This window comes from Protomyctophum parallelum (assembly GCF_964188405.1).
Source record: "Protomyctophum parallelum genome assembly, chromosome: 2".
Lineage (NCBI taxonomy): Eukaryota > Metazoa > Chordata > Actinopteri > Myctophiformes > Myctophidae > Protomyctophum > Protomyctophum parallelum.
Genome location: NC_139699.1, coordinates 25,625,190 through 25,650,583, shown reverse-complemented (window position 1 = coordinate 25,650,583; position 25,394 = coordinate 25,625,190). Strand labels below are relative to the sequence as shown.

General features: G+C 43.5%; 1 protein-coding gene across 2 annotated transcripts in view; it reads right to left on the bottom strand.

The window, feature by feature from the left end:
- The window catches only part of itfg1 (integrin alpha FG-GAP repeat containing 1), a 169,690-nt gene that overhangs the window by 118,895 nt on the left and 25,401 nt on the right, over positions 1 to 25,394 (bottom strand). For both annotated transcript variants that reach the window (XR_014568920.1, XM_083759155.1), the window contains exon 7: positions 3,249 to 3,301. Coding sequence is in view for 1 of the 2 variants with exons in the window: in XM_083759155.1 (XP_083615281.1) it covers positions 3,249 to 3,301 (53 nt within the window). In the remaining variant the exon portion in view is untranslated. The remainder of the gene's footprint in view (positions 1 to 3,248; positions 3,302 to 25,394) is intronic.

The following is a 25,394-nucleotide window of genomic DNA, read 5'->3' as shown; positions in this document are numbered from 1 at the left end:
ACAAGGGTATTAAAACCAGATAAAGTTGACCTTATGGGGACATTGTGTAGGTCCCCTTCAGGAAAAGGGTCATTGTCAAGGCTAAAACCGATTTGTAGAGCTTTGCTTACAATTAGTAAGTAAGTACTACTCAGGTTGTGGTCAGGGTTATGACTAGACATTTACCAGGACTTAGTGGTGGGAGTTAAAGTTATAAATGGTCACAAAAACAAATTAAGGCAAAATGCCACTTATGTTGCAACATTGCATTTGAAACTCCCATGATACAAACCTCTCTGATAACAGATGCTGTGTGACGTGTGTGTGGTGTGTGCAAAGCAGTAAACTGAGCAGAGAAAGGTTAAACAGACACATAGTCGACAGTTGTTCATTTGGTTACCAACTCTCATCATTTAGCTGGGGGCCACCTGGAACCACATCAGGGACCACTGGTGGTCCCCGCACCACTGGTTCAGAACCACTGCTTTTCAAGTTTGAAATACTCTTATCAATATGGGAGAATGCTTGCTTTATTGCAAATGCCATGGAAGAGGGAAACAAAATCATAAACACACACACACACACACACACACACACACACACACACACACACACACTTCCAGACGAGAGGCCCCCTTCCCTGCCTCTCTCTCTCTCCTGCACGCTACACAAGCACGCAAGCAGTCATGCTATGTCAGCTTGATGCTACACAGACCATGCTAATGCATTAGCTTTAGCATTAGCATGGTCTGTGTAGCATCAAGCTTTTACAACTGACTGCTATATTTGTCAACCACAACGGCCAGAGTTTTGCTTTTGCCCAATGCCCGATGCCCGATTCTGATCTAACACATTGTGGAGCAAATTAATTAATAACGAGTCCAAAGGAGGCATTCAGCCTAGCTGACGACTGACGAGTGCACTGCTCACAGCTCAACTCCCCCAGCCCACACTGTTACTAGTTGGCCATTTATGGCCTACTAGTGTGCAACAAGCAAGTATGCACTCGACAGAGTGCAGTTCTAGTTTTCTATATGTTCTGTTTGAATCTGCACCCAGCACACGCCTGAAACTATATAAGATAAGAGTAGAGCGGGCCTTTTCCCTTGAAGCTTCGTCAAATACGTCACAATCTGTCGCATGTATCTTCTTTAACCTTTTCAAACGTGACACGTTTCGTTCCTCATTCATTTACACAACGTAGTCTCTCTTTCATCTATTCCAATAACTTGGTCCTGATCCAGACGCGCCGGTTCAATTCAACGTCAACAGATGCAGCTAGAAAGGTGTACCAACCAGGAGGCATCATGCCATTATACTGAGAGTGATGTAGGTCTCCCAGCAGCCCCTACGGGGTCCTCAGTATTACTACAGTGGGGGGGGGGGGGGGGGGTCATTGTGTGAAAAGGTCAAGAACTGAAGGTCCTTGGGCTTCTGTCAGCGAGCACAAGAAATATGACGTTGATCAGCCAAGTGGTTTGAGAACAACTGCATTCAGACAGACAGAGAAACACGCACACACACGCACACACACACATGGTGTCCTGTCCGAGACAAATGTGTATATAATAGGGCTTGTTATGCAGCCATAGCAGTTTTATGTCCCACTGCATCCATCATGTGCTGCTGTTAGGTAGGAAGTGGGTTAGAGGACATTAAACCTGAGAGGATGTCGACTCCTTTTTCCTCTGCACCTCCACACTCCCACCTGACCGTCCTCTCTCTCTCTCAATCTCTCTCTCTCTCATAATGTGTGTACCGCTGCTGTCAAGCAGAAATCATGTATCTCCGTATTTCATCTTTTATTTGGCTCCATAAACTATGACCTATATATATTTGGTATGCTAGATGAACGCCCTACTTTATCATCCTAAAGCGTCACACAAAAGCAGCATTAGTAGCAGATCCATAAGCTGAAAACATGGCGCACACATTTTGAGATTTGTAGATCTGCAACCTTTCTTTTCTTTTTTTCTTCTTTTTACTGAAATAGTTTTGGACATAATGTGACTCTTTTTGATACAGAGACCGTCATGGCGGCAATACTAACTGTTCAGGAGATGATTATTTTCATCCAAAATGAGTAGCACAACTAGGACAGGAAGACTCTTCACAGCTGGAATTGACATGTAAATGTCAAATAAATGCTTAAACATGTAGCTAGGTGTAATGTTACTATGTTAAGAGTCCACAGAAGTCAACCTTTCAAGCCTGTTTTCTGCAAAACATTACTCTATAAGCCATATCTCCAAAAACTAAAATAAATTAAATTAATCACGGCCAAGCTACACCAGGCAATTTTGCGTTTACAGTGCGTTTGGATAGGACCAATATATGTCAATGATACCAGCTACACAAGACGCACGGATACCGCGGGCCATCCTACGCGTGCTCTAAAAATAGGATTGTGCGTATGCCCCCATGCACGCGTATCTATATATCCTCCCGGAAGGTCCCGCACAAATCTGCCGCACACCACAGATCTGGTGTAGCCGGGGCATTTCGCACGCATACTTTGTGCGCGCAGTGCGCTTACATCAAACGCACACATGCCTGGTGTAGCTTGGCCGTTAGCCACGGTCAGAAATGGTCACATATGAGGTTTCCACACGACAGAGACAATTAATTATTTTGGTTAATTAAAAACCCTACTTCACCATACAAGTGTCACACAAAAGTAGATCTAGCAAGCTCAGCTTGTATAGACTTATTTTTCTATATCTTGTATAGAAAATGCATTTAAAATAATAATGATAAAAAAACACAACAGTCTTTAGACATAATGGCGTTTCCAGCGGCGGTGCGATAAGACATGCCGTGGTGTGGTCGCTGCATTTCAATGAAGCCTCTCATTCCCCTCTCACACAATGTTAACCACTGGAGCTGTGGCTGCTATGGGGCATGTGATCACACTACAGGTGTGTGTGTGTGTGTGTGTGTGTGTGTGTGTGTGTGTGTGTGTGTGTGTGTGTGTGTGTGTTCACCATAAGACCAGAGGAGAGGGGGAAGGCATACAAATTCTGGTTCACAATAACACACACACACACACACACACACACACACACACACACACACTGCAGAGCTTGGCTGGAGAGAGGCAGTATTATGCGGCATGAGAGGGAGAATAAATAATGTTTAGTGAGAAAGAGAGATGGGGAAGGGGCAGAGCTCAGGTGTGCGGTGTGTGCGTGCATGTGTGTGTGTGTGGGTGGGTGCGTGCGTGCATGTGTGACAGAGACTGGGGTACATCGCTTAGTGGTTCATCTCACCTCGTTGACCCATGTGTCAAAGTCATTGGTTCCTGTGGTTGTCAGGAACAGATCTGTGGAGAGGAGCAGAGAGAGGCCATTAAGGTGACTAAAGGGCCTCTGTACCTCAGTGTTCAGAGAGCATGGTGCCACCGTGCTTTTAGATCAGCAATTCTCATCCGTAATACAATAACTGACTCCGACTCTCTAAACCAGGAGTTCTCAAACGTTTTGGATGAGGATTCACGGGAATCCCCGCTCCGTCCCCCGCATACAAATTGAAGGCTACAATAAATCCAGCGCAGCAATAATTCATTGAGACACAGAAGGCAGAAGGTTTAAGATATAATCCCCCCTTCATTCCCTATGAGCAATTAATTCTGTTCCTTTAAATCAGCTGTCTCTCTCCATGTCAACTCCCCTCACACTCATTCGCTGCCAGCTAACTCACTCACCCCCACATTCAATCAGGTGTTCTTTTTAAGCAGTCACTACCCTGTCCTCAATCTTCATGCTAGCTGACTCTGTGGTTGTTCAGTCTTCATGCTAGCAGACTCTGTGTCTCTGTTGTTCAGATGTCAGCGTTCAAATTTCCTCCACCTCCCCAGCCTCCTCCCTGTGGCATTAGTTCCGTAATGGGTGATTCTGTGATTATACTGTACATGTGATTTATGGATTGTACTATATTTGGTATCTAGTTCTGTTATGGGTATCCGTGATTATAATGTGTTTTATGGATAGTATTATGATCATGTGATATGTTCAGTATCTGTTCTATATGGAATGCATTGAAAGTTATGCTGTTGATGTTACAGTATGTCTTTGTTATGCTCTGTTCTGGGGTTTGTTGTTGATATCAGAGCCAAGAGAGAGAGAGAGAGAGAGAGAGAGAGAGAGAGGCGTCCTCTGTACGGTCTCGCGCTCGTATCACGGTATCCTGCACGTGCGTGAGATGTAAAAATGAATGAATGTCAGGTCTGGGTCGCATCTTGGTGAACTCTTGCAGTGTGTGATGCCTAGTCTGCGACCAATCGTTTAGTGTGAAAGCCACAACGATATAATGACAGACGATTAATAAAAAAAAGACTCCTGCAGTGTGAAATAAATAACAAAAAAAAGGTCCCTCAAATCCTAGACTTGACAGCCTCATCATTATGTCCATTATCACATATGTCTGAGGATCTATGGCTAACGCACCGGAACATAAGGGACAGACGCTTGATATGGTCACATTCCTTCTTCCAATCAAGTCCTCTCACATTTGACTTCTGTTCCAACTAGAATCACTGTTCATTTCCATCTTGACACAAACAAGACAGGCTTCTGAACACACTGACCTTGTCCCAAGCAGGGGTCTGACGATGGATGTATGAGAGGAATGCTGGACAGCGAAAGCCAGTATGGAAAAAGAATAGCAGATGGAGGATAGAGGCATCCTATGGCTCAGCAGCAGGCTAGCACTGACTCCTCCTAAAGGCTTAGTAATGAATTATCTTATGCAGTGGCCTTTCAGCTGCATCTCTAATGGCGTCTCGTCCACGAGAGCACCTCAGCACAGTGCTGACTCCACTAATGAAGTAAATGGATGTGAAATAAATATTAGTATTGATTAGCCTCGGGGGCTCTGCACAGACTGTGCTGCATAGCAAATAAGTGCGTCACTGGGACGGACGGATGGACAGACAGACAGAGGAAAAAACGTCAGGCATATTGATAAAGGAATATGGTGTCATTGAAGGGACCGTGTTCACATCTAAATCGCTGCAATTGCTTCAGTTCCACAAGGCTGCTGACTAAGCTAAAAATAAACACATCAGTCACATACTCTCATATATGCTGTTACTTATTAAAACACAGTTTGATCAGAATATCAATGCCTGAGCCTGACATGCTTCACTGAACCTTTGGCTTAGTTGTAGGGTAAATCTGAGCCGGAGCCCTCTGGGCTTATTGCGGCCAGGCAGCATTCTCATACTTCTCTTGTGATGCTGTCTCTTCTTCATCCCTTCAATGTAAATAATCTGCAGTGTACATTTAACTCAGAGTGTACTTGTGGGAATTCAAACATATCCCTGCCGTCCAATGCCCTGGTGTTTTTTTCCCCCTCCCTAACCATGAAAGTTCTGTTTATCATTATATGGAAGTAAAGGATCACTCTTTCATTTCTCATCTTCAGGAGGGAAGCGGTCTGGCAAATGAAAATAATCCACATCATCATGCGATTAGCTGAGTCCCGATTAGTGTGGCCAAAATAATTGTGATTTACGATACTGTCAATTAAAAGATAATAAAATGTTTTGTCCAATCTAGAGTGAGTGGAGAGATGGAAGGATGGGCACAAAACCTGCGGCACACCAGTGACACCACCCACACTCCCTCCACCCACATCCAGAGGAACCAGATGTAACCATTAGATTGAGGAATCGTAATCAGTTCAATCACATTTAGAACCATCCATGTACACTTAACACTTAACACTTACAGCGCTAGCATTTATTGAAAAATTAGGATCTCTCCTCTCTATACTGTATACGTTATACTGTATACACTGAATACACGCTGGGCAAGACCTACGCTGTAGGGTCCCTGAACCACTACAATAAATGCAGGCAATACTGTAAGTGTATGTATGTATGATTTAATTAGTTTTTTATCAAAAATCTGAAAAGGCCAAAATTATATAACAAAAGAATACATTGCATGGATGCACCTGGGACGTATCTTCAGTGATGTTTTCTGAGGTCAACGGGGTTTCGGGTCTTCCACATCATACCCCTCACTCAGGCGACCCAGCCGGGGTTGATCAAATCCCGACTTACGTCCCAGTAGCTACCCGTGATCAGTCCATCAGGGAATGAGCAAGGCCACAATATCCGTTGCTCCGGAACTACTCTGCCGATACTGGGAGAACCAAAATCTGGCACGTGGAAGGACTAGGCTCTGTGGATTGACTCCTGACCGGGCCCCTCCTACGTCTCACCAGGTCCACTCCTGCTCTCACCAGGCCCAGGACCTGTGCGTTGCACCAGACTCCCAGAACCAGGCACTGCATTCAGGAGTGGTGGATTATAATGGCCCTCCTAAAGGCCTCACCAAGGTTATACAATAAAAACAGTTAAGGAATCAGAATGTTAAGAGAAAATCGTTAAGGAACCGGTGTCGTTGGACACCAAAAGGACAATGTCTTCATTTCTGACTTCAGGAAGCATCTCGTTTGGAATATAAACGCTTCTAGAGAGACTTTAGGTGTACCAGTGTGAGGTAAGAACCTCCCGGTTTTGGGGGGTAAGGAAGCTTTATAGAGTAAAATCTGCCTCATCTGCTGGCACTATAGCATAATTCCCCGGAAAAGAAATAGTGTTAAGCGGACTTAGCAACACTGCAGGCAACTGTTTGCAGTGATATCTAAGAGGCAAAAACTATGCAGTTCACCGTGATTCACATTATCACCTATTATCTGTGTTCTCCTCCCTTGCGCCGGACTAATGCAAAGTGTTTCTACAGTATACTCTAGTCCCATAAAGACTAGAGCTGTGTGCACTGTGCAGGTTACATAAACTTAACCACCGCCATGTCATCATTCACTTTAACACACTTTTACTGCCCTGTGGAACCTTAATGGCCCACCACACACCTTTTAGGAAGCTATTCAGGCTAAAAGTAGTGTACTGAGAATTCATTTAACTCGTATAACGCGTATACAAAATGTATTAAATTTTGTCCACACTAATACATTTACAAATTGTCTTATCTCGGGTATAGAAGCCACAATACAGTATGTCCTAAACTGTCACTTTTCAGGAATTAAATTCAAAAATCACACCCATGTGAAGTGAGGGGCGTTCTTATCTTACGATCGTACATCATCATCATTCGCTCAGACAAATGACGTAAATTCTCCATTCATTGTTAATGGCATTTAACGTTTGTGTTAGGACAAAATAGCTGATTTGCTCGTCCACATATGACGTAAATTCTCTATTCATTGGCAATTGCATTTAATGTTTGTGTTAGCACAAAACAGCCAATTTGCTCAGACACATACAGTATGACGTACTTTCTCCATTCAAACATCTACACTATAGCTGAATATAGGAGCGGCTAGTGCCCCTCAAAAATACCAAAAGTAGCAGATCTAAGAGCTCAAGCTTGCAGAATTTGGTGCCCAAAATGCGGAAGTGCAAACTCGCTCAACGTTAAAGCCCAGATGCATGGGGTTTCCTCGTCATAACTCCACGGGTCCGCCTGCTGTCCCTCCTCTTACCACTAGGGCCGAGCGCCTCAACGTTGGAGAGCCTCACTGGGGCCTTGTTGCAGATGTGCTACTTTTGTGCTTTTGAGTGACACTACTAGTATAATCAAATAGGCTCTATTTGATTTTGCTACCAAGCACCACCGCAGTCTACGCCACTGAAATAGGGTGTTAATTCACAAAAACAAAAACAAAAACAAAAAATTAAGGTGTCTGCCCGGACAGCAAAGAAATGGATAAATGAACAGCGAGGGGGCTTTGCCATTTGTGCACAGGGCCCTTTTTCACTTTAATCCGTCCCTGTCCACAACAACCAATCATTGCTGTGCTTGAATGATCTGACCTATGTCATTGGCAACAGTACAGCACTATCTCTCTCTCTGTTTCTGGCACAACAGCGCCCCTAATGGTACCAATAGTCATACTTGTGCTCATTAACGTCACGTACATAGGTGAACGAACACGGACATTGCTGTTCCTTGGAGTGGTTGCACCACTCAAAAAGAAGAAAGAAAAAAGCGTTGGGAGCGGTGAAGCGACTAACTAACGACTAACAGTACAATACTACGAAAAACAAAATAGGATAGAATGATAGACCATCAACACATCAGAGTTCAACATGCTGTATCACTGGGGTGACAATGACTTTGCTCTGATGTCATCGAGCACAGATTACATGAGAAAGACGAATAGTGAAGTAGCACTTGCCATTGGTGGAGCAATAACAGGCTGATTTGTGTTTTATCTATAACTGCACAGATCTGCATGGATCTTTGCATGCACACTCCCTAGAGATCAAGGAATAACCTATGCCCTGCATTTTTCATATCTGCTTTTTTTTAGCGCCACCAGGAAGATGTTTTTTGCAAAATAATTGTCTTGCATACATGACTCAGACTGGATGACCAGGAGATAAATATAGGCCTACAGAGAAATAGAGATGGAGACAGAGAGTACTCTAAATGACTAGTAGTCATTTAGAGTACTCTAAATGACTACATATTTATTGTAATGGTCTCCTTAAACTTAAAGACTTGTCAAAGATTTTAACCTGCAAAATGAATCACTTGAAGGCAGATGTGAAGATTATACATTAATTTCATACATTTATTCACACACTCACACTCACACACACACACACACACACACACACACACACACACACACACGGCTGATTAGTTCTCTCTCCTCACACCGACAGTCGACACTTCAAAAGGCTGTTCTGACTCATCATCAATGGGCACAACTGTAGAGAGCAGACCAGGTGTGCAGCACCTCCTTCGCCCCCGGGCGGCTGCAGACACTTCTAACGTATCTGTGTGAATGTGCACTCACTGTCAGATTGATCTTCCAGATCCACTCAAATCACTTTTCAAGGATCTGCGAGCGTGTGAGAGTACTAAGTAGAAGGACTGATCTCACAGACAGTCACAATCATCATCATACTATAATTAAGCCAATGTCTGTCTGTCTGAATGAATGAATGTGTGTCTGTGTGTCACTGTAACTGCCGTAGCTCCTCACTGCCTGCACTAATCGCTCCCACATTTCACACTGGCATTGACCATAATAATATGGAGGTCTTAACGAAGCCCTTTTTCCAATTATAATTATTAATTATAAATTAATAATGAATTTATTAGTGAATTAAAAATACGAAAACGCACCCAGGGCGCAGTACCCCCCGCGGCCACAGGGTGCAGTCCCCCCCGGCAAGTATTTCACAAAGGGTGATGTTAAAGTTGATGCTAGGATATTGGTGCCCTAGTTTCCTGAGACCCTACACTGTCTCTCATTATACATATACGATTATACACGTGTTTACCTTGCTCATTGTCAATCGAGAGGGAGAGTGTCTGCTAAATGCCTTTATTACTTGCGCAAGCAGAGTGCGCACATATTGTGGTCGGCTGGACAAATACGAGAGGACTCGACCCGGCGAGTCTTCTTCACCTTTGGCGAGATTTCTTCCCCTTTTGGCGAATCTTCTTCACTTTCCGGGTCGAGTTCAGAGAGAACTCGACCCAGAAAGTGAAGAAGATTCGCCAAAAGGGGAAGAAATCTCGCCACTGGAGCGCGCATCTAGCTACTGCATGATGATCATGCACGCTGACAGACACTGTCCCAACTCCTAACACTTGTTTGATTAAACATAATGTGCCACGAAAAATAGCTTCCAATAGCTTAGTTGGTTATTATCGCGTCGAGGAGGTACGTGTCCATAATATCGCCACGAACGGCCAACAAAAGACATCTTTATTCTTCGCCGTACAATGTGTTCCGTGCTGAAAATAGCTGATATACAAGCTCACAACGCGCCGCGTCCGGACACGTTGTGAGCTTGTAGATCAGCCACCCCCAGCATGCGGGAGATGCAGGCTCTGAGAACATTCAGAAACTTTTGCCTTCACAATAAAAGCATGCAAAAGCATTCAGCTTTCACAAGTGTGCTCATAGAGAAGGAAAATAATTAAGAATTCGGTGGCATTTCACATTGCAAAAGAGCATTCTTTGTCAAATGTAAAAAAATATATAAAAATGTAAGCAAAAAAAGAACAAAAAATAACTTTATAGTGCTGGGCGTAGCCTCGAATGCAATTGATCACTTGGTATGCTAAGTCGAGTGGCTGTGTGTCATCCAACATTTACCACACAGAGTTCCTGTTGTTGTTGTAAAGTTCTGAAAATGCAGTTCTAATAGACCTACTTACTGAATGAATTACATCTGAATAGCAAAGCTAACAACGATGATGATGATGATGATGATGGCTACTGCTAATGACATAATAGCATGTGAGAAATTACAATTCATCTAAGTAAACAAATTAGGCAATCAGGCAACATATCTATGACCAAGTTGCCAACAAAGCAAAACATGATTGTCTGCCATTGGGTGCTATTGATGCAGTAGGGAGTATAGGGAGATAAATCACAAACTATCATTTAGCCCTGCACTGTACACTCTCAGAGTTTAATGATATTAAAATGACCACAGCCCCTTCTTTCTATACTGCAAATTGTTTTTCCTTTTTCTAACCCTGTATATATATCTGTACCCATGCTATACAAACTGTTAATACAATAATCAATGAATCAGGTACAACTGTTGAGCAATTACATTCTGCATGGTGGGCTACCAACATGAGACAAAATTACAATATATTTATTTCATCATAACCACAGCAATGTTATATTTACGTTCCTTCTCTACAGCTTAAATCAAATGGAAAGTAGTTTCCAAAGTGGGTTATGGGCTAAATGATAGTTTGTACTGTACACTCTCAGAGTTTAATGATATTAAAAACAATGAACAGTGACCACAGCCTAACCCTCTCTAACCCTAACCCTAACCCTATACTGTAAATTGTTTTTCCTTTTTCTAACCCTGTACAGTATATATAGTACGGCAGTTAACCAAACCTATTGTGCATTTTATGACTAAAGCATGAAACTTTCTACAGTGTTTCTATATACTATGAAGTTTGTTTTCAGACGTGGAACCACTTCTGAGTTGATGTCTGTAACTCGTTAGAGGCTGTACACATATCGGGTTGTCAAAAACATGCATTTTTCCCTTTTTTGCAGGCACAAAGACAGTATATCAATAAGAAGAGTTCTGGAACCCACTAGGTCACACAAACACCTCACATAAACACAGACACAAAAATCGGATTTTCAATTGGTGTTCAATTGGATTGAGCATTTGACATCTCTTCTTAACATATCCTATTTGCAGTAAAGAGTGTCTACCATGCAATGACATTATTAGAGAGGCCTAACAGTCTCCTGAGCATGAACAAAGGGCAGACTTTTTGCACTTGCATCGCTTCGTGCACCCTTTCTTACAACCACAATGTATCAGTTCATAGCAGCTCTGTGAGGCTTCTGGAAGGGTGGTCCACAGTGGCTGCCATCCCAATTCTTCTTTCACCCCAATCAGAAGGGCTAGGCTGGATGAAGGGAATGGCATAGAAGCCACATTGATGACCAACAGGGCACATTGGCACAAGTCCTGTCGAGTAAGATACAATCAAACCAAACTGCAGCGACGGCGGAAGTTGCCAGAAGAGGTGAAACAGTCTGTAGTACCCAAAGTTCACACTCGGTCTACTGACACTGACAGCCATGTCTGTACTAAGGACAGGGTGTGCTTCTTCTGCAACAAGTTAGCAGGCTCTCAAAAAAGAAAAAAAAACTCAGAAAAGTGCTACGTACATGAGGCTTCAACAAAACAGTTGGACTTCAATGTTAGACAAGCTGCTTTGGAAACGGAAGACACTGAGTTACTAGGCAAACTTGCACCTGGGGACATGATAGCCCTCGAGGCAAAGTATCATCGAAACTGCCTCCGGATGCTCTACAACAAATCAAGACAGGCTCATTCAAAGGATGGACATGAGGAAGAGACTCAGGTGCATGGTATTGCTTTCGCAGAGTTATTGGCCTTTATGGAGGAAAGTATAAGGTGATGACTGCGCCCCAGTATTCAAACTGGCAAACCTGGATAAACTGTACCAAGAACGACTTAAACAGCTCGGTGCTACAGTAGATTATCGTGTCCACACAACCAGACTGAAGAACCGGCTTATGTCTCAGTTACCTGATTTAACGGCTTGTACACTATTAACATTTCAGGATGATATCGGAGATGCTCTCAAGAAGGCCTGTGATCACTACCGTGATGCCATGCATTTAGTGAGAGCAGCACAAGTGGTACGGAGAGAGATTTTTTCCAAGAAGTTAAACTTTGATGGCTCATTCCATCCTAACTGTCAGAAGGAGTCTGTACCTACATCTCTTTTGGCCTTGGTGAACATGATCCTGGATGGGGCCAACATCAAACACCAGACTCAGCTTCTGGAAAAAGGAACTTCTACCGCTGCTCTTTCAATCTCACAGCTGTTGGTTTTCAACAGTGTCAAACATACACGAGCAGAAAGTTCATCAGGTACAGTACGTCACAACCGTAACCGTGAAACTCCACTTCCTCTGTATGTGGCAATGAAAGTCCATGCTGTCACACACAATAGAGGGCTAATTGGCACTCTCTTCAGTCTGGGTATGTGTGTGGCATATGATCGCCTGCTGCAGGTGTCAGCTGACATTGCCAATGGAGTCTGCCAGCGTTTCATGGCAGAAGATGTTGTGTGCCCTCAAGAAATGCGCAATGGACTCTTCACAACAGCTGCGGAGGACAATATTGACCACAATCCGAGCTCTGGAACAGCAAAGGACTCCTTTCATGGCACTGGGATCTCCTTGATGCAGCACCCTACACATGAAAGTGTAGGCTCTGACCGTGGTGTGCTTGTGATTAACCAGTCCACTCTATCCACTAGGTCATTCATGCCACTGCCACAAGCCTACACCAATGTGCCACCAGTTGCTCGGAGACAAAGACCTTCAGAGCCCCTCCAGTAAAAGGCCCTTTAAAAGTCTTGATAGCAAGAACAAGAGAAGAAGAAGATGGGTGGTTGAGAACTGTGAAGGCAGCCTTGGATGATCCAGAAACCAACCAGGCAACCTGGGTGTCATGGTCTGCCTATCATGCTCACATCCAGCAGACAGTAATCCCCCCTGCAGCCATCAATGCACTATTGCCGTTATTCCTGGACAACACACACTCTGCTGCCATGATAAGACATTCAATGGACCTCATCAGAGAAGCACACGCAATAACCCTCTATTGCGTGTGACAGCATGGACTTTCATTGCCACATACAGAGGAAGTGGAGTTTCACGGTTATGAAACGCTGGCAGACTCCATTGGCAATGTCAGCTGACACCTGCAGCAGGCGATCATATGCCACACACATACATACCCAGACTGAAGAGAGTGTCAATTAGCCCTCTATTGCGTGTGACAGCATGGACTTTCATTGCCACATACAGAGGAAGTGGAGTTTCACGGTTACGGTTGTGACGTACTGTACTGATGACTTTTCTGCTCGTGTATGTTTGACACTGAAAACCAACAGCTGTGAGATTGAAAGAGCAGCGGTAGAAGTTCCTTTTTCCAGAAGCTGAGTCTGGTGTTTGATGTTGGACCCATCCAGGATCATGTTCACCAAGGCCAAAAGAGACTTCCGCCGTCGCTGCAGTTTGGTTTGATTGTATCTTACTCGACAGGACTTGTGCCACTGTGCACTGTTGGTCATCAATGTGGCTTCTATGCCATTCCCTTCATCCAGCCTAGCCCTTCTGATTGGGGCTGGGTGAAAGAAGAATTGGGATGGCAGCCACTGTGGTCCACCCTTCCAGAAGCCTCACAGAGCTGCTATGAACTGATACATTGTGGTTGCAAGAAAGGGTGCACGAAGCGATGCAAGTGCAAAAAGTCTGCCCTCAAGTGTACTGCCCTTTGTTCATGCTCAGGAGACTGTTAGGCCTCTCTAATAATGTCATTGCATGGTAGACACTCTTACTGCAAATAGGATATGTTAAGAAGAGATGTCAAATGCTCAATCCAATTGAACACAAATGGTTGAAAATCCGATTTTTGTGTCTGTGTTTATGTGAGGTGTTTGTGTGACCTAATGACCCATGAAACCCAATTGACATATCTTCTACTGTTAATTTAACCTATTAAAGCAATTTGATGATGACTAGTGGGTTCCAGAACTCTTCTTATTGATATACTGTCTTTGTGCCTGCAAAAAAGGGAAAAATGCATGTTTTTGACAACCCGATATGTGTACAGCCTCTAACGAGTTACCCCGGTCGATGCCAAATTTTGCACACACACTCCCTGGATGCCAACGATGAACCTCTGCCCCAAACCTTCCAGAACGGCCTGTTATAGCGCCACCAAGAGGCCACTTTGTGCAAAACAAGTTTTTGCACAGTACACCTACAGATTTTGTCCAAACATCACGCAAATTGGTACACAGTCTCTCTAGAGCCATTCAACGAAACCGGTCTTTCAGATTTCTCAGACTCCATCCTGATTGGTTAAGATTGGCTTCCAAAGTTCACAGGAGTGCTCAGTTTCAAACAAAATGCTGCAAATCATGAACACATCGCGTGATTTCTGTGAAATTGTGCACCCACATTCCCACTAGGCCGAGGACGAAATGCCACATGAACAATTTCAACTCAGCCTCAAGGTGGCGCTATAACTGACCGAAAAGTGTTTTTATTTACTTTTGTTGCCCTTTTATCCAACCACCAGATGAAGGCAAGCTGCAATGTCCTACATTCCTATCCTGGTGGAGACCTGTGCCCAGCAGGGAACCTTTTGTCTCCACCAGGCCGAAGGCATGGGGGGAGAGTATGTTTTGCACTCCGTCCGTCCGTCCGTGTGTGTGTGTGTGTCCGTCCGTCCGTGTGTCCGTGAGCAGCTAATCTCGGCCACCGTTAACCCGGTCCATGCCAAATTTTGCACACACACTCCCTGGATGCCAACGATGAACCTCTGCCCCAAACTTTCCAGAACGGCCTGTTATAGCGCCACCAGGAGGCCGCTTTTTACACCTACAGATTTTGTCCAAACATCACGCAAATTGGTACACAGTCTCTCTAGAGCCATTCAACGAAACCGGTCTTTCAGATTTCTCACACTCCATCCTGATTGGTTAAGATTGGCTTCCAAAGTTCACAGGAGTGCTCAGTTTCAAACAAAATGCTGCAAATCATGAACACATCACGTGATTTCCGTGAAATTGTGCACCCACATTCCCACTAGGCCGAGGACGAAATGCCACATGAACAATTTCAACTCAGCCTCAAGGTGGCGCTATAACTGGCCCAAAAGTGTTTTTACCTCTAACTGCACGGATATGTGGATAACTTTGTATGCCAACTCCCTAGAGGCCAAGGAAAAACCTTTGTCTGGAATTTTTCACATCTGCTCTTTATAGCGCCACCAGGAGGCCGACATATGTAAAACACATTTTCTATTATTACTCCTTCAGATTTTATCCAAATTTCACGCAAATCGGTACACATGATCTCCATAGTCATGTGATCAAGACAGGTTTGTTTGATTTCTCATATTCCATCCTGATTGGCCACGATTGGCTCCTACAGTTTTCAGGAGTAGCCCGCTTTGTACAAATCGCCACAACTCCTCAACGCAGCGTCCGATCCTGGTGGAGACCTGTGCCCAGAAGGGCACTTTTTCTAGTTCTAGTTTGTTTTGGTCTGTGCATGGATGTTATTTTTGTTGCTTTAGCATCGTTAGCACAGTAGCTAGCAGAGGCTGCAGCTGCTGAAAGTGCCCCGGAAAGTGAAGAAAACACAAACACTGAGGGAACTTGTTGTTGTTTTTTAACATAATGTGCCACGAAAAATAACGAGGAGGTACGTGTCCATGCCTGATTTATTCTTCGCCGTACAATGTGTCCATGCCTGATTTATTATTCGCCGTACAATGTGTTCCGTGCTGAAAATAGCTGATATACAAGCTCACAACACGTCGCGTCCGGACACGTTGTGAGCTTGTAGATCAGCCACCCCCAGCATGCGGAGATGCAGGCTCTGAGAACATTCAGAAACTTAAAACACAAACACTGAGGGATTAAACATAATCTGCCACGAAAAATAGCGAGGTACAAAAGACATCTCTCTTCCACAGTGAATGAAGCGCAGTGATGGCTGATTTATTCTGCCTGATATACAAGCTCACAAAGCGTCGTGAGCTCACGTTGTGAGCTTGTAGATCAGCCACCCCCAGCATGCGGAGATGCAGGCTCTGAGAACATTCAGAAACTTGCAGCTGCAGCTGCTGAAAGTGCCCCAAAACTTGAAGAAAACCTGCCAGAATGTGAAGAAGCGTCGCCCCCGCGGCGACGCTTCTTCACATTCTGGCGGTTTCTTCACGTTTCGGCGAGTTCTCAAGATAACTCGCCAAAAAGGGCAAATGTGGCGAGTCTTCTTGTTACCAGCTGGACGTATGTACGTATGGTATGCGTGGTACGGTAGGTCTATATACTGGATGTTGATGCTGACGTAATTAAGATATGTTTCACTTTCAATGTCGGGTTATTTCGTCACATTCAGTAGAGGGCGCCAGTCCACAGGTTCATGTATTTTTTTATTTGCATTGAAATCCCCGCTTCATATAAGAACTGTGTTTGAAAAATAAACCGATCATCCCGGCCTTTCTGTCAGGGGGGTGGCTGTGTGTCGTTAATGATGTCCATTAATATTTGATACAGCCAGTTTCTGGAGAAAATGGAATTAATGTGGCAAAACCCTTGAAACTACAATGAAAGCAATGTCACTGCTAAATACGTCACACCCAGCTGTCAACAATTTCTTTCAAAAAACGTTCTTATATGAAGAGATCTAAAATCCCCGAATGGGGATTTCAATGCAAATCAAAAGTACACGAACCTGTGGACTGACGCCCCCTACTGACAGTGACGTCAGGACTTCGGTGCTCTATTGACTACCAGCCCTCTCCCTCCGCCTGTTTCTCACTTTTTCTGCCAGCCATTTCCGTTATAACATTACTTGAGTTATGTCATGTTGTGTTTGTTTTTTTTGTTTTTTTATATATATAACACCCCCGGTGATCGTGTTCATGGGGCAGAAGAAAATCCATTCAAGCGTAATCGTTCAAGAGTTATTGCCGTCTGATTCCCCACCAAAAATAAACAGGAAGCGGATCAGGATCTGATTTTCCATCGCGCCATATCCTGTTTCCTGTGGGACTGCGACACCAGTGTTTTACACTAGATGGTGGTGTTCACTGACATATTATGACGCCCCTCCCCCCCTAATAATAATAAAAAAACAGCAACTCATCCTTGCACATTACTCTGTGCACATTACCAAGGACACTACCCAGTCACCCCAGACTATATAACGTATTCCCATTGCTGCCGTTAGGCTGGCGAAGCAAGAAATGCCTACACGTTATGTATCACAATCCAAATCACCAGACTATGAAAGAAACCTCATGTGGTTTCCAGCTGCCAACCATCAAGCTGTTGAATAGCGCTATTAAAGTCATACAGAATCGGCCTCAAGTCTTAATGGGTTGAGGTAAGGAGCGAGTCTGAATGAGCAAAGATATGGCACATTTTGTCTTTTCCGCACGTGTAGAGTCTGACCATCATGAAAGGAAAAGAAGGCTTGTGGTTTCAAGTGAACTGAAGGGGTAGTGTGAAAGTTAAGTATATAGCCTTATAAAGGACATACATACCGTAGAACCTTATGTGAAGTATATTTTAAACAAAAGACAACAATCTCTCTGTGCACAAATAAGGTCAGAAACATTACCATTAGCACTGGAGACTGGCAGGTTTAATGCCAAACTGCTGTGATCTTGATGAAATTGAAAACGAAGTTCACTTTTTGTTTTACTGCTCTAAATATGACGACTTGATACTTTGGTTAATACGATATCTTATATCTGTTAGGATTTCCTAGATTTAAATGACTATGTAAAAATGGAGATATGTTTTGCCAAAGGGACTTTTGTTGTGGCAGATTTTATTTGTCAAGCTTGGGAAAGAAGACTCTGTATAAATCTGAGTTGTAATATAATGAATTATGTAATGTAAACATGCTGTAAATGCATGAATTATGTAATGTAAACATGCTGTAAATGCAATTGTGAAATGGTGTCTTATAAACCCATGAGGGTTGGGCACATTGTGTGCAGGACACGGAAATAAACAAACAATCAATCAAAATCAATCAATCAATATATCACAATTGCATTTAATCAATTACAACTGGGAAAAATAAATAATAATAATAATAATAATAATAATAATACATTTTATTTATAACGCACTTTACATTTGAAACAAATCTCAAAGTGCTACAGGCAGAAAAGCATCTGTGACATTATTTTTTCTCGTTGGCTATTAACAGTTTCCGTGCCGCGAATGGATTACTCCAGGTTAATGTCGCTGCCGTATCGGACATACCCGCCTTTTGTTTTATGTGTTTAATCCGCCGTAATGTAATGAATCAAAAGAAAATCCGTCTTCGTCGCGGAGCATGAGACTGGATGGCTTCGCTGTGATGACGAAACCGGAAATCGTCACATGCTGTGGGCTGCTAGGGCTTCTGGGAAATTGAGGCCAATGGAAATGCATTGGTTGCAACGCCTCATTGAAACCAATCTTGTGTGCGTCTTCCGGGTGCACCAAGATGGTGGATGCTACACACAGATCATAACAAACCACGGGAGCTTTTTTTGATGGATTTTCGCGGATTAAAAGCCCAAATAATTCAGCGTATGCTCTAAAGGTAATACAACAATCTCGGCAGTGAAGGGGGGTTGATTAAAATGCGGGTTAATCGTAAAAAACAGTCAAACTGTTAAAAAGCAGAAAAGCAAAAATGGAGATACACTAACACACACACACGCATTACTCCCTTATGCAGAAATGCCCACATGCGAACGTATACACGCATGCACACACAGAACGCAAAGAGATAAACAAGCGAGCGAGCGCACGCACGCACACACACACACACACACACACACACACACACACACACACACACACACACACACACACACACACACACACACACACACACACACACACACACACACACACACACACACACACACACACACACACACACACACACACACACACACACACACACACCCCTTTGTGCATTTACCAAGAACCTTTTGGTGCACGCTTCATTGGTGAAATGTGAACGACTCTGCAAGTATCCAATTAGCACTGTATTAAAACTGCTGCCATTCCATAACACTGTATAATCCTCACTGATAATTTGTCCAGTATGTATTGAAAAAGCAGAATATAAAAAATGGGACCCAATGCCTTCCTGCATGGCCCTCGATCAGCATCAAGGGTTGGACTGGGGGTTAGTACTTGCGTCATACTAGCATCATGTCCAGGAGGTAGGTGTACTTGTACGTCACGTGACATACTATTGTCATGTCCAGGGGTATGTGTACTTGTACATCACGTGACATACTAGGGTCATGTCCAGGGGTAGGTGTACTTGTACATCACGTGACATACTAGGGTCATGTCCAGGGCGTGTACTTGTACAGTACATCAAGCCGCCTCACTCTACAGAAACAGGAGATAGCCTCATGCACTGTGAGCCACATATGGTTCGGCAAGGCATAGTATACTTTCTTACACAGTATAGTCAAAATGATCCCCTACATTTTCTTTACAGTAAATTAACAGGTTTACAGCATATATAACAGCGGGACTGTTGTTGATGTGTGAAGAAATGACATAAGTATTGATTGATGCACTGCTATGAAACCTCCTATTCACCTCTATACCGATCCCTCCTGTTTGACATTCATATCCTGTCCTACCTCCCTTACCCCACACACACACACACACACACACACACACACACACACACACACACACACACACACACACACACACACACACACACACACACAAAGAAATAAACAAGATTACTGATTTGGAGGCATTTGTAGAATCAGCCTTAATGGGTTGAGGTAAGGAGGGAGTCTGAAGGAGCAAATATATGGCCCATTTTGTCTTTGCCACATGTAAATCTTGTAGGAGTCTGACCATCATGAAGGGAAAAGAAGGCTTGTGGTTCCAAGTGAACTGAAGGGGTAGTGTGAATTGACAAGCTTTACAGCAGTACTGCTGACATCAGAGTTGCAGCTGTAGTGCAGACTGAGAGTAAAACAAAGTAAAAAAGTACAATAATTGCCTCAGAGAATACTCAATACTCAAGTACAAGTATATCACAATTGCATTTAAGTACAGTAAACATACCTGTACAGTTAGTACTTAGTTACTTTCCGCCACTGGAGCAGTGGTTGGGATGCGGGGTGGCTTGAGGCCAGTTCACGGTACACAACACAAAGTAGCTTATAGCAGAGTCACACACACAGCCTCTTTCAAAGAGCAGCCCACTGCCCTTCACAGCAACCATGTCATTTCACGGCAACGTGTACACATCTCTCCAGTGCAGCTCCGGGACCTGAGTCAATTCTGTTCCCCTTGTATCCGTTCAAGAAGAAAATTAAAATCCCCCCCCCCCCCCCCCACCCCTTCTTTTCTTTTTTTGCATTTTGTATTTTTTAACTGTTTTTCACTGCATCCTGATGGTAATTTCAAATTAAGAATGCAGAGGTAAATATTAGCAGGAGGGCTTCCTAATTAAAAAGAAAAAGGAAGACAAGAAGCGTTAAAAGTCAAATGAGCTAATCCGAGTTGTTGCTCTCAGCTCTCTGCAGATTCTCCTGGGAGATGAGAGGAGAGGAAGAGGGGAACGGAGAGAAGATATGAGAAGGGAAGGGGGAGACTCCGTGCGAGGGGGCCTTTAGTTATTCATAGCCTCTCCATCAGATTTGTTAAGGGGATTGGAAGCTGACTGTTTGACTCAGGCCGTATTATGTCTCCCTATTCCATTATGTTGATCCGTGGTGTGCGAGGATAAAGAGCTGGCTCACTATTAGCATCTCTGTATAAACATATAGAGACGGTGGCGGCATACTTAGGCCTGCTGGAAGGTGGAAGGAGATTATAGGAGTGGCGGGTGGTAGCCCAGATTGTCTTTGTTGTTCAGTCCCTGTCTGTCTGTCTGTCTGTCTCTCTAACAAGCGCAGCAAGTCGCAAGAACACGCACACGCGCGCGCACACACACACACACACACACACACACACACACACAGACACACACACAGACACAGTACTCCTGTAGGTTCATTCCAGCGGATAAAAACGGAGATGTGATTCACGACACTGACGGGTGCCTTAAAGCTGCAGAAATCACTCCCCTGCTGCTCTGTGGCGTGCCGTGCATGCCATGCCATACCAAACATGCACCATGCTGCTCTGTGACATTATTTAGCGCTTCACTAGTCACCTGACCGCTCAACGTGCTCGTTCATGGGCAGGACTGTGATCCTATCACCCTGATTCGAGGGATGGACAATTTCCAACGTGTTTGTTGTTATACATAGTAATAGAGAAGTATAGCCATAAAAATAGGGTAATATCAATGATCTGTATAGCTGTAATAAAACATGAATAATACAAGCCAAATAGCCATACAAATAGTATAAACTATATCAACACTCATGTACAGAATGCGACATGTAAGTAAGTATACATAGCTATATGTACGTAGCAATACATGGAGACCAAAGTGACTAAGTGATAATGATGACACTATAATAGTTAACAGTTGAACGTGCAGTATAATACTGAACACACTTCCATTCCAACCAAAACAACGATTTACTCAATATAACCAGCAGAAGGCCTATAAGTGAACCCTATACTTTATCATCAATTTAAAAATGATTGGGATTATAATTCACAAAAATGCATGTCATGATGATTGAAAGAATACTTTTAAACTAGCAGCTGATAGCATAACATATTTATGGAAATGTTTACTATACAACCAAGGGTAAAGGTCTGACCAAATACCAATTCACTTGAATGGAATGTCAATGCTTCTGTAACCAGCAGGGGAGCAAATAGCGACACCTTCCAGGCCATCAATGGGAACTGCAGCGTTTTAATGAATTCCTTATTGGCTTCATGTCCAGAATGTAATGTGTGTGGCCTGTTACAGTCTGTATGACTTATGGGAGGTCAGAGGACACATGTCCTGGGGACAGAACGTGTCTCTGAGCCAATGAGCTGGTTGCATCCACACACCTGATGCTCTAGTGTACTACTGAACTACAGCTAATTGGCCGAAAGGCAAAGAATGTGAACTGACAGAGAGAAAGAGATGTACTTAATTACTGGCTGTTAACCTCTCACTCCTACAACACAACAGCGCACGCGTACGCGTGTGCACACACGCATGCACACACACACACACGAGCACACACCTACACATGCACACAAACAGAGCACACAACTACACACACACCTCCCTTATGACCACAGGTGTGCATGCATGCAAAAATGGAGATACACTAACACACACGCATTACTCCCTTATACAGAAATGCCCACGTGTGAATGTATACATGCATGCACACACACAATGCAAACATAGAGATAAACAAACCTGTATGCGTGCGAGAGCGCACACATACACACACACACACACACACAAACACACACACACACACACACACACACACACACACACACACACACACACACACACACACACACACACACACCCTGTGTATCCAATTAGCACTGTATTAAAACTGCTGCCATTCTATAACACTGTATAATCCTCAATGATAATTTGTCCAGTATGTATTGAAAAAGCAGACTATAAATGGGACCCAATGCCTTCCTGCATGGCCCTCGATCAGCATCAAGGGTTGGACTGGGGGTTAGTACTTGCGTCATACAAGCATCATGTCCAGGAGGTAGGTGTACTTGTACGTCACGTGACATACTAGGGTCATGTCTAGGACGTGTACTTGTACATCAAGCCGCCTCACTCTACAGAAACAGGAGATAGCCTCATGCACTGTGAGCCTAGCCTGGCTAATAAGCCAGACTCAAATCACACTGTCGTGCAGGCAATTATTTTTGCCAACGGCTGATTCGGTCTGGTTTATTAGCCAGGCTACTGTGAGCCACATAATTATAATATAATATATATAATTATGGTTCGGCAAGGCATAGTGTGTACTTACTTACAAATATAGTCAAAATGATCCCCTACATTTTCTTTACAGTAAATTAACAGGTTTACAGCATATATAACAGCGGGACTGTTGTTGATGTGTGAAGAAATGACATAAGTATTGATTGATGCACTGCTATGAAACCTCCTATTCACCTCTATACCGATCCCTCCTGTTTGACATTCATATCCTGTCCTACCTCCCTTACCACACACACACACACACACACACACACACACACACACACACACACACACACACACACACACACACACACACACACACACACAGGGACTTCAACAATTTAGTAGGCCATGAGAATATTATTAATGCCATTTTCTTTTTCTAATAACGTTTTGCATTTTTAACTCTAACCCTTGTAACGTGTCCCAACGCATTCGTATGGATTGGAAATTGGCTATTTCGGCATCTAAATGCCTAATCCTGAACTGAATAATTTCCAAATTGTAAGCACATATGCGCACGTGCACGCTCGCACGCAAACACACGCACAATCGCACACACACACACACACACACACACACACACACACACACACACACACACACACACACACACACACACACACACACACACACACACACACACACACACACACACACACACACACACACAAACACACACACACACACACATTGTCATGAAGGAGAACACATAAGGGATTAGTTTGACCACAACTGTGAAGTTGGACATTATACATGTAGGCCTGTAATGTCAAAATAATCCCCCACTGTAAAAATGAATGCTGATATATAGCATCAGAAGCAGTAATTTGGCTATAGTAATGAAATGCTGATATATAGCATCAGAAGCAGTAATTTGGCTATAGTAATGAAATGCTGATATATAGCATCAGAAGCAGTAATCAGGCAACCACCTATATCTAAAAAGTGTTGCTATATAGTGTATAGAGGACATGCATAAAGTGAGTGGCAAACTGAGTTTAACATAGTTTAATGCAATCAGATAGTATAGGCTGTCAAGGCCAGAAAGTATAGGTTTTTTTGCGCCTCAGCAGGCGTTTCAGCATAACGTCCGGGTATGATGATGATGTCACACTGCAACCATAACGAATATCTGCCGATATTCCCGGAATGCTATCCCGGAACAATTGTGGCATGCAATAAGGACAGTAAGGTTCATGTGGGTTAACACATGTGTAAAATACATGCACATGTATGGGTACCATTGTTATGGAACTGGAACATGCACATATACACAACAATGTTCACATTTGGGGAATCAAATGCGCACTGCACCAACGGTGCACATGACACCCACAAAGCTGATTGTCCACCACATGGGACTCTATCCCTGACAGTTATAGGATTTGAACCGGCACAACATTAAATTGACTCTTTAAGGAATCACGATATTAGTTATGGGACTGTAGCCACAGCACCACGTGGGCATTACCTTCACACAATTATTCGTTAAATAAATCGGACTATAGTCCCTCAACAGTAGAGGAGTAAAATAGAGTAGTAACACATTACATATTACATATTGAATGAGAAAGTGCAAGTGCAAGTTAAACTGCAATTATGTTAATTAATTAATCTGAGAGTGCATCATAAATTAAAGGAGAGACAGCTAAACTGCAATAAGAATGTACACATTATTACTCTGTGTGAAAATACCATTAGGGTTTATGCAAAATATGCTAATGTAATTCTATTCTAGTGCTTGTTTGACTACTCAAAATACTGAAAAATAGCCGATCAGCTATTTTCGGTGCACAACATGCACAACATGACTGATAACTTCAATCCATCCATTTAATTAGAAAATAAAAAAGCAGCAGCAGACAGACTTAAAACGGAGCTGGCAGTTTGCACAGGGCTGCTCCATTAGTGTCTAATAACCCCCAACACACACACGCACGCGCACGCACACACACACACACACACACACACACACACACACACACACACACACACACACACACACACACACACACACACACACACACACACACACACACACACACACACACACACACACACACACACACACACACACACACACACACACACACACACACACACACACCAATATGTCAAGAGAAACAAGTGCAGAGTGGAGCTGAAAGCTAGTGCCAGCTCCTGCGAATTGGATATGGCGTGTGTGTGTGTGTGTGTGTGTGTGTGTGTGTGTGTGTGTGTGTGTGTGTGTGTGTGTGTGTGTGTGTGTGTGTGTGTGTGTGTGTGTGTGTGCGCGTGCGTGCATGCGTTGGTCATTGTCATTGGCGGGAGGTCAGGGAGGAGCATTCACCTCGCTCATCAATGCTATGCCTCTAACCATTAGAGAGAGGAAGAGAGGGAGACATAAATGA